At 33.4% G+C, this 11,916-nt stretch overlaps 1 protein-coding gene across 1 annotated transcript; it reads right to left on the bottom strand.

Annotated features, from left to right (window-relative positions):
* Positions 1 to 10,326: 10,326 nt before the first annotated feature.
* LOC137808205 (uncharacterized) lies at positions 10,327 to 10,986 on the bottom strand. The gene has a single exon (XM_068609195.1). It carries the CDS (start codon positions 10,984 to 10,986, stop codon positions 10,327 to 10,329), a length of 660 nt encoding a protein of 219 aa, XP_068465296.1.
* Positions 10,987 to 11,916: the final 930 nt, after the last annotated feature.

Genomic DNA, 11,916 nt, shown 5'->3' with positions numbered 1-11,916 from the left:
AAAAAAATATGTATTTATTATTTCACAAGTATTTTTAATATTCACTATAAGAAATAATGATGGTAAAGTCCCCAAAAAAGCGACGCAAAGAGTAAAAAAGAGACTGTACATGAGATTAGTGTGAGCTTAGCATCCAAATAGAAATGAAAGCTAATGTTTTGGTGGCTATGCATTAAAGACGACCTCCAAGGGGACACAAGGTAGTGTTGACTAAGCCTACATAAAGAAATATATTATTTAACTATAGCGTAGGTTTGGAGACACTAATAATTATTAAGGAGTGAACTTTAAGTATTTGCACCCACTTATATACTATGAAATGGTCCTAGTCTCCAACACCCCCGGTCACACTGAGACTACCAACTCGTGTGTGAGACTATATATTATGGGTGGTTCAATAACGGATCGATAGCAGGTGGCCTGATAAGCCCAACAAACAATCGTTAGGATATTCTCAAATGACTCTGATACCATATTAAGAAGTGAATTTTAAACCTAACTCAATCTCATAAAACCAGCTTATAAGGTAAGGTTTACACCCATTTATATACTATGAAATGTCCTAATATCTAGTCGATATGGGATCTCCAACAATAATTAAACTTAGCTTTGCAATTGGGGACACTACGTGAGAAAGCAAATGTGAGTAAATTGTTGTCATTTTGGACACTACCTAGGAAACAAATATTAGTGTCGCCTAGACCTACGCTAAATTGAATAGAATATTAACTTGCATCCACTTTGTGTTCCTATTCTCGATGCAGTATCATCCTGCAACTTATTTTTTGATTGCATATACTTTGTGTCTATATTCTAGACTCAATATTATTCGGTCACTTATTTTTTTCATTGCATCTACTTAATGTCTTCATTCTAGACGCTAACTTATTATTATTATTTTAATAATTTTTAGTGTGAGTTAAAGGTCTCCATTGTGTACATAATATTTGACATTTATTTTTGTGTACAACTTGAGTTGACTTCACCCTTACTAGTGACTTTTTTTTATAGCCCTCACTTCTGACTGACAGCTAAAATGAATTTTTCTTGTAATGATTTTTCTCTTATTAGAATTAAATTTTACTTTAACAACTTATACAATTTTATTAGTGCAAAAAGTGTTAATTTCATCATTAATTTTACATTAGATTTATGGGATTCTAATGTTAAAACAATGCGGTAATATTATTGTAATTATTTTATGTCGAACATCTTACGTTCGACGAAAAACTTTATATTTACATCAAACATTAATATAACTCAACGTACATATGGAGTTTTATGTCAAACCAAAGAAAATCGATGTAAATATCTATTTAAACGTGCTTTATACCTTCATCTTCGCCATAATTATAGTACACAAACAATGTTGTTGTTTTTCTTTCTCCTCTAATGGTAACAAGAGTAGTTTTACAGTGGTTCTTCACCCTAACCATGGTCTCCTTGCATATTCTTGCTCCTTTTGTTTCGAAGGAGCTTTCTCTTCAATCACATTGGACCATATCTCTTTGGTGAATTATTGAAGTTGGTGATCTATATCTTTAGTTTATTAATTATTGGAATTGAAATCGTTGTTATTTTTGCGCTTCCAAACACAATATTGCATTAATATTTTTATTGGATATTTTTTATATAACCGTTGGTTGAAGGTAGGAATAAAATTTATTCTAGTATGTTTGCTTGATCTACTTTGTTTATGTTATAATGAAATAATTTACATTTGATTTAATTTTCATGTAGACGTTGAGTAAACCTTTGATTAATGGCTAAGCATCCATCATTTGTATTAAATTTTGATTAATTGTCATATTAGACAATTTGGGAATTTTTTTTTCATAGTCTATTAATATGTATACCTTAAATTTGGTGTGATTTTTGTTCAAATCATTTAGTATTGTACTCTCCTTTATACTTGATTGTGGTGCGTTCATTGTGACCACTTTCATTTCGTCTAATTTAGAGACCAATGCAAAATTCTCCCGAACTTTTATGAAATTCAATACGATACTTAGTTTGTACATATTAGTAAATTATGGAAAATGTTTTCATGAATGGTTAGGGTCTCCCTTTAATATCAAAAGTGATAATCACTTGCATGCTTGATAACAATGAAGTTTGTAACCTACGTAGTTATGGAGCGAAGTTGGATGAATGTGTGACGTTTACTGAACAATATGAAATGGAGTTAATTAGTTATTACAATTTGCTTGCTAAAATTGTAAACCTATCAATGGGATCTATTATTGTCTATGTGTTCATTGTAAATCAGATGTGTCATGAACTTGGAGAGACACGTGGTTACCTATTTATCTTTGGTACCTATTATTAGACATTTTAACCATGTAAACAATTTTGAAGAAGAGATGAACGATCATTTAGAGGAGATGATACGTGATATCAGTGAAGAACATTTTCGAAGAAAACATGTGTATGATTCTTTGAAGTTTGATTTTGAGAAAAAATTGTATATATGATGTAGTAACTTTACAAGATTGTCAGCAACTTTAAGATTATCCACTTTATTCATCGTGACAAACAAGTTAGTAAAGAACTTGTTAATAATGATGATGATGACAACTACATGGTAAAAGTTGAGGATGATCCCATATTCGAGCTTATGATCATATTACAAATGTTGAGGAGGAAATCCTTGCAAGTACAATGGGATAATCGAGTTTTTGGAGTTGACACTTATGTTCTTCCTCTATATATTTTCCTACCAGAGGTATTAGAGATTATTAAGGGAACCTCCATGTTAAACATTTCACTCATACAAGTTTGCGCCATGTAAGTCGTATTTTCATTTATGTTTGTTGACATTATAATTGTTCTTTTCGGTTGACTTCCTCGTCGATTGACCTTGACGATAAGCTCTAGCCCCGACCTACCTTTCCGTAAACCTCAACACCCTGATCCCACATTAACTTCAAATCTTCAAATAGGGGACTTAGATAAACATCTATGTCATTTCCTAAATGTTTCAGACCGAATATCATCACAGACAACATCATGTATTTTCGCTTCATGCACAATCCAGGAGGTAAGTTGTAAATAACTAGTAAAACAGGTCACGGGCTGTGATTCGTACTCATATTACCAAACAGATTCATTCCGTCTGTAGCTAAAGTCGAATATTTCTTGATTCTTTACCAAACTCATCATCAAATTTCTTCCAATGAATAGAGTCATCTAGATATCGGTACATGCCATCACATTTCCTCTCATATGCATGCCATCTAAGATTCTTAGCATCGTTTGGGTTTGCAAACAAACGCTTCATCCTTGGAATGATGGGAAAATACCACATAACCCTCATTGGGGGTCCATGCTTTTCTATCTCTTCAGTAGTATCATCATGTTTTTGTTTCAACTTATAACGTGATAACCCACACCTCTGACAACTTTTCAACAATTCAAAATCTTTCCTGTATAATATACAATCATTAGGACATGCATGTATATTTTTATACTCCATACCCATTGGACAAAGAATCTTTTTGCCCTCATAATTACGATTAGGTAGATTATTTCCCTCTGGAAGCATATCCTTCAACAACTGAAGCAATTCCGTGAAGCTTTTATCAGTCTATCCATTTATTGCCTTCAAATAGATCAATCTTAACACCGCCGAAAACCGTGTGAAGTTAGTTGATCCAGGATACAATGGAGTCTTCGCATCGCTTCACATACTTCCATATCCATGTGCTTCTACAAAAGACTCAACTCCCACATCACGAATCATGCCCTCCAATCGATCATCATCTACTTCATAATGTACTGCATCATCCATGGTGGACCCCACATATTCTTCAGTTACGGAAACACGTGGTAAATTTAATAATTCACCATGCCATGTCCAAGTTGTATAAGATTGAAAAAAACTCATCACATAGAAGGTACTCCCTGAATTTCTTAACATCCAGTATCCTTCCATTCAAACAGTTAATGCACAAACACCTAATCTTTGCTCCATCATGACCACCATTATTCGCGTTACATTGCGCAAATTGTATAAATTCTTATACTCCTCTTTCGTACTCATCACTTATGCGAACAAAATTAATCCAATTTCGATCCATTATATTTTGTAATAGTCATTCATGTGTTTACTAATGAGTGTTATATCTCATGTTTGCCGAGGGTCGAACACCCCCGGACTCAATACCAACACGTATCAATTGTCGAGGGTCGAACATCCTCGAACTCAATACCAACACGATAGTTCTATTATAACCTAACAACTAACATAATATAAATTAATAATAAATAGAAATTATAATAAATACTAAATACACAAATTAAAAATCATTAAATTAATTATAAATATTAAATAATATAAACCTATCTACCATCTAATAATTTAATAATTCTATTCTAACCTAAAAAAAACAATATAAATTTAAAAAAATACAAATGATAATAAATAAACAAATTAGTAACATTAAAAAAAATAAAAATTTAAAACACCACCAACCTTGTGCGTGAATGCAGTCGTGGTGGTGAAAAGCGACGCGACAACAGCAGCGGCGACGGCAGCAGAAGCGACACCATCGATGTTGAAGTTAGGGCACAATAAACACCCAAACACTAGCGAGGAAATGAAATAGTGAGCTTCAAGCAATGGCAGAAAAGAAACACATAAGAGAAACGAGAAAAATACAAAAACCAATGGTGAAGAAGAAGTAGAGAGGTTGAAATGAACTTACCAATGCCACAAAGAAGACAAATGCAGGCTCGAGGAAGATGAGAGGAAGCACCAGAGCAGAAGAGAACGAAAGTGCCAAAGAAGAAAGTATGAAAGCGAAAGTGACGCGTTTTAGTGTTAGGGTAAAAAATGTTTTAAGAATGCGGCTATTAGGTAAAGCCGCATTCTTAAGCAAAGCGCTTTATTTTAAGAATAAGGCTATTAGGTAATGCCACAATCTTAAACAAAGTGCTTTATTTAAGAATGCAGTTGTTCCTGTCGGTTGACTCGATTGCGTTCGTACGTCTACGTCGATCGCAAGCCCAATTCTCTCTGCCTTCGTTCGTGCTTCCTCTCGATCGCGACACCTGAAATTGCAAAGACAAAGGGCGTCCTAGAGGCCGTTTGCACTCCGATGCTTAAGTCAATCTTAGGGCTAGGAAACACCAAAACACTTAGCTGTAAAAGCCTATGAGTCTGTGTGTGTATTTGCCTAAGAGTTGCGTAAAACTTGCGTACCTTATTAGGTTTGATACTATCCTTTATATACTCTAGCGTTTCCGCTAGCTACAATTAGGGTTACTGAGGGTGTGCCTTAGCGTCGCTATCACCCACTCTTAGGGCAATCTAGCACGTAAGGCTCCCTTACTGGAGTGCAATCTCTGACTGGATGACCGTCTTGGTACCAACTTGTGCACCTAATCTCTGGGGCCATCCGTCCGGGGAGTGTCCTAGCTTTTCACGTGCCATGCATGCAACTTACCCCTAGAACGTAACCCTGATAGGTCTTCGCTCTTCCAAGGGCTCTTTACTTGTGTTACGCCTGAATGCGTCGCCCACACCACACGCACGGACCTTCGTGATCTAGGCTTCTCCCTACTGGTAACTGGTGTGTGGTCTGGGATTCACCTCTCGTGGCCTAGTACTCTTGTTTGACTCGCCGACGTCCGAGGACATGTTAGCGCATTCTGAGGACTGATGTCTGACCACTCCTTGACCGTCTGGGCGTACCGTTTGCGAGGCACTCTGGACATACCGCTTCTGGGACCCACCTTACGTGACCGACGCCTGACCACTCCTCGACATCTTGGGCGTGCCGTCTGCAAGACACTGACCCATGCCGCACGTGAGACCTAGCTTACGTGGCCCCACGCCTACTAGAAGTCAACGACGTCCAAAGACTGGTCGGTACAACGACTTTACCTAATAGCCGCATTCTTAAAACAAAGCGCTTTGTTTAAGAATGCGGCTATAACAAATAGCCGCCCTCTTAAATGAAGTTAATTCCATAAATGTCACCGCGTTTTGAATGAGAATGTTTTAACGTAAAAACACCTTAAATGTAGGGTCGTTATTTTTATATTTTGTACTAGTGTGTCTTGTATTATAGGTTTTGGATTTAAGCAAAACAAACCAAATTAAAAAAATTACAAACTTTTATTTCAATATGTCCATAATCAACATAAATTAACGTCAAATTTAATAATATTTTATGTAAATTTAGGTTAGATTTGATTACATCTAACATAAAAATTACACTAAAACTCACTTGTTGTGAAGTCTATATGTGTCGGTCGTTTTATGATTGTTGTTTTAATCTAATGTAAAAATAACTTTTTACACCAATTATAGCTCAGACATAAATGCACTATGTTTTTTTACTTCTTTTGCATTTACATCAAAATTTTATGAGATGTTATTTAAACTTAAAAAACCAACCCAAAATCTTCTTTTGTACTAGTAATTAATAATAAATAATTATAATTATATATATAAATAAATAAAAGATATATATATATATATATATATATATATATATATATATATATATAATGAAGTTTGAAATTGAGTAAAATATCAATGATTGAATCTTTTAATGAATAGCTTAGTGTACTTTATTTTCTAATCTATATATTTCGATCACGCTAAAAGTATTAATCCTGAAGAAATAATTGAGATTTGAAGGAACACATGGGAACACTTGAAAGGTATTGAAAACTACATCTGCATATTCGACATCCCAATGGTAATGACGTTATCAATGTTATACAGTAGTAAGAAATGCGCTCTCAAGGTTACAAACAATATTTGAGGACAAGCCTTTCAACATGAAAATGATTTAATAAAGTAATTCCAATTTTTATAATAGAAATTCATAAAATTTAGTAAATTCATTAATCCTTATTCATTAATTAAAATGATATATATTCAATCTATTTTTTTATAATATAATAAGTATTATTATAAAACTTAACATCTTAACTAAACTCACATCATCACATAAAAAAAATAAGTTTAACTATTTACATATACATAATTGGGTTGAATAACAAACAAGAATAATTTTTCATCTTTGAACCTCTTCAACAAGTTAAAGAAATATGGTTGCCACACATGCAATTATGATAGTGGTACATGGAGAACAAGGTTACATTTGCCATGTGAATTGTTAGCAAACAATTACTATATAGCTATCTCTCATCCATCACCAATTTTTCTTTAATTATTTTACATGAATTCTATGGCACAATAATATCATTATGAATAATATACTCGTTCTCGGACTATTTAACTTAATATGTATCTAAAAATTAATTTAATATAATTGTATAAACAAAAATAATTATATTTTAATTTACACTCATGTTCAATAATTTTGTTAATATCATTAGGAGAAAATTTCGCATTCGAAAATATTGCTTTTCCTTTTTAAAAGTTTATATAACATATGTTAGTTTTTTTTATCAAAAAAAAAAAAAATCAAATAAGTAGAGTATATAAAACTCATTTTTTATAAAGAACTATTTATCATAGTTTCACAACAATCTATCAATAGATCTCCTCAAAACATTAACTATACTATTATAGTACGAGTTTGAAGTCAAGATTCTGACCCAACAAAAATTATTTACTGTGTTCAATCTGATTAAGGGTGGCATATTAGTTGTTATTAATCACTAAAAATTTAGACATTGAATTTGATTAAGTAAAACTATATTATTTGGTTATATTAACTAGTGGCACCTTTCAAACACACATGCATAGATAGCCTCAAAATACAAGTTACCCTCATGTTTTCATTTCTATCAATCATCTAGTGCCTAATTATTGCTGTGACTTCATGTCCTATCAGTGGTCATCGTTTAGTTTACATCATACTTCGCTTAGTTTAAATCATCAAGTTAATTGTTGCAGATATAATTGCTTCCCATCTTTATCATTGTTGGCTACATGGTCAGCAAAATAAAGTAAGGTTCATTGTATATATAAAAATATAAATATAAATCCTATTAGTTGCTTTTCTTTAGTTAATATTTTTTTATGCATATTTTGAAAATGTCTCCCTAATCTCTTGCATGAAATTAAGACCATCTATTCTTTGGCTTGTTGGTTCCTTTTTCACCACAAAAGAACAGAAAAAGGCTGATATTTAAGGTATTTTACCTTTTGTTAATCTGTTTGATGGTGAAGTAGAGGAAATATTTGCACTGATATAACTCTTTATCTTGTAATATAAAGTGGAAAGCAAAATGGAACTTTTCATTTGACTAATGATCTCTCATTTTCGGTGCTTTGTGTCTATAGTACATTGTACATACAAAGATTTTAATTTTCCTATTTTGATTAACAAATATAGTAATTGTTAGGGTCATTATCGTGACACTATACCCTTGACATTATCACATTTAAGAGAGTTCACATGTGCTTTCAAGTTTTAATTGAGTTTTGAAATGACTAGGATGGTAAGTGGAATATAAAGGCACAAACTTTTTTTTATTTTTTTACTTTTGGGTGTTGAACCATGTTAATATTATTAAAGGCTATATTAGCTTAGGGTTACCCTCTCCCCTTTTTTACAGCTACCCTACCTAGTTGTGCCCTTCAGCCTAATTTTTACACAACAATCCATTAACATCAAACAAAACTAGACCACCACCCGTACCCAAGTGGGCTTCTCAATTGTACCATCTAAAGCTCTCCAATGCATGGTGGCATTTAGAGTATCTCTTGCAACTAGGAAAAATAATGTTAATGGTTAAAACTTCTCATATGAATCATCATATAATCTTAACCTAGGAAAAATATTCTTATCTTAAAAATCAATTGAGATAAACTTAAATTCAAATTCAAAAATAATACTAGACTATATGCACACCTTTGCATACAACACTTATATATCCTAATAAATGGCACTATTTGTAGACAGGTTTTTTAAAAACGGCTAAAAAATATTTTAAAAATATTCTATATAGTTGTTCATAAAGATATCATTATAAATTATATTGTTCAGGTAACATCTCAAAAATACATCTAACTATTACAATACATGTTCTACATATTTCTATATAAGCTTAAAGTATTTAAAAAAAAATTAATACATGATTAGGACTTATAGAAATACATTTATTTACAATACAAGTTTCAAATTAACACCCTAAAGCTCTCCAGACACCCCGACACCTGCATGATCATCTGCTCGTGTACGTAGTACAATTATTGCAGTTCAAACACAAGAAGAAAAGAAAGGGTAAGCTAGTGAAAATAAAATTCTATAATATACACAATTAAATCAAAAAGAGAAAACCAAATTACATAATCATTTTCTCAATTATTCGATCTTCTTAAAACCCCAACATAAAACAATCACATAGATCTCACATGAATCTACACATCCAGAATATTCAACAAATAACGCCTCTCGGAAGACCCGTATTAAGTAAGCCTTACCAGAAACTAACATTTCATCCAAAGGGTAAGTTCAATACAACCCAAGGCGTGCATCTCACATGTCACGGTGTGCATGAACTCCCCCATCAACTTCTCACCACCTGATATCTTAGTCTATGTGACTTACATAATCAGTGAAATTTGGAGATCTCTGTTACCACATAAGCATCAACACTTAATACACAACAAACATTAGTCCATACATTATCTCAGATGTATGAATTCAATTCCATACCATTTTCATCATACAATATCAATCAAAATGTGATCCATAACATTCAAAAGTCTATTTAACATAAAAAAAAACAACATTTAAATACTAAACCATCAAAATCTAATATTTTTACATGTATAAATAATATATAAACAAACAACACAATATATAAACACACAACATCCCTGCAAGAGAAATTGAATATTGAGACCACATCCCCTCCACATCCAGACCTTCTAGCCTAGAGTGCTCTTAAAAGTTAAAATTAGCTCCCTGACCATAATTGCTTGCTTTCCAAGCAACCTCTAGAATTTTATTTTCCTAGTGTGGATAAGCTTCAAGATTCAAGGGCCTAATGCAAGTTATCCAAACAGAACAAAAATTCAGTATATAGTAGAATAAGTTGAGAGGATTACTATTCTCAACTAACCACACTAAGATTGATGACTAAATTCTAAGAAAAACAGAGAATAAAGGATCTTTAAAGCAAAAATGAACTTACTCTATTTGAAAATCTGATCGGATAGAAATGTTCCTTTACTCCTTAGCCAAAACATAGTACGATCAGATTTTAAAGTAGATGAGGTATGGAATGAAAAATGAAGAGAGAAGAGAGAAGGGAGAGAAGGAGAGAGAAAGAAGAAAGAGGAAAAAAACCGTGGGGGGGGGGGGGGGGAGGGGGACTTCTCTACACTTTTTATTACGCTGTTACATTATCTCTAACTACAAAAATTTCATCCTTTAAAATGAACTTACCAATAAAGAGATTAAGGTATGATGCTTGTATCTCCTCTTCAATTTGCCAAGTGGAATCTCTAGAAATGAGATCCCACAATACTTTCACCATGGGATTACTTCTTCCACGAAGTTGTTTCACTTGTGAATCTAAAATTCTGATTGGCTTCACTTCAAATGACAGATTTTCTTTCACCTGGATTGAATCAAACTCTAGAACGTGGTTGAGATCATGTACGTACTTTCTTAGCTGGGATTCATGAAAAATATTGTGAATGTTAGCTAAAAGAGGAGGCAAAGCAATTTCATAAGCCACAGGGCCTATTCTCCTGAGAATTTGATAAGGTCCTATGAACCTAGGAGTCAATTTCATGGATTTGAGTGCTCTTCCTACACCAGTGAACTGTGTAACTATAAAAAAGACATGCTCACCCACAAATAATTCTAAAGGTCTTCTTATTTGATCTGCATAAGATTTTTTCCTGCTGAGTCTTTCTTGAATCATTTTGACTTTCTCATTGGTTTGCTGTATTAATTTTGGTCCAATTAACACACTCTCACCATCTTGAAACCAGCATAGAGGTGTCCTACACTTTCTTCCATACAATGCCTCAAAATGAGCCATTCCTATTGATACAAACTAAAGCAAACAACGAATGACTAAGGACAAATCAAGCACCTGACAAAAAGATCAGTCATCTCAATATACAAATTCGGGCCCCACCAAACCTCGAGAAAGCATCAACAGAAGAAGAAGCTACAAACCAGAATATCAGAAGTTCTTCCTGTCAGTCTTCTTAAATGTTAAGAAAATTTTGTAAATAAGTTGGGCTCATTTGAGGGGTCTAAATAGTATAAATAAGCTAGAATAAAGTGCCTTTAGCATAATAGGGGGTGTGGGTAGCATTTTACTTTGTTCCTAGCCCTTTTGGAAAACATTTTGACCTAGTTTCTAGAAGGACAAGCCAAGGATGCGGGATTGACTTAGTCAAACCCTAAGGCTGCCCATTTTTTCCCTTTTCCCATCTTACCCCTTTAGCTTGTTCTCCAAGGCTCATTCATCTATAAATAGGAGGCTTACCTAGTGTATTGGACAAGTTGAACTTATAGTAAAGAAATTTTGCATAATTTTTGTTGAGTTGTGAGTGAGTTTGTCTCCTTCTAAATTGGTCTTATCTTGGGTTCATGAATTTCTCAAATGGTGGCCTCCCCTCACTTATCTTGGTGATTCCATCCCATCAAGTGGCGTCACACACCATAGCTTCACCATTCCTAAGTTCTTCTTTCATCATCTCTTCCAGTAATCCATTCCTTTTATGCTTGTGTCTTTTCGGTTTTTTATACATTTGTTCTTACTTTTGTTTCCTCGTTTTACAATTCGGTCCATTATCATGTTCTTGCTTTGCTTGTTCAATTTCCGCCCATCATTATCATCATAATCACCTTTCAATTGTGTTTTCTCTTTGCCTTATGGAAATGAACCTTCACATCTACTTAATCACTTGGTTAAGTTAATGTCCACTGGGAATTTTCCTTAGGTTATCACCTATAATTG

This window comes from Phaseolus vulgaris, chromosome 11 (genome assembly GCF_000499845.2).
Source record: "Phaseolus vulgaris cultivar G19833 chromosome 11, P. vulgaris v2.0, whole genome shotgun sequence".
Classification (NCBI taxonomy): Eukaryota; Viridiplantae; Streptophyta; class Magnoliopsida; order Fabales; family Fabaceae; genus Phaseolus; species Phaseolus vulgaris.
The sequence above is the reverse complement of the archived record's forward strand: the minus strand, read 5'-3'. Positions and strand labels throughout refer to the sequence as shown.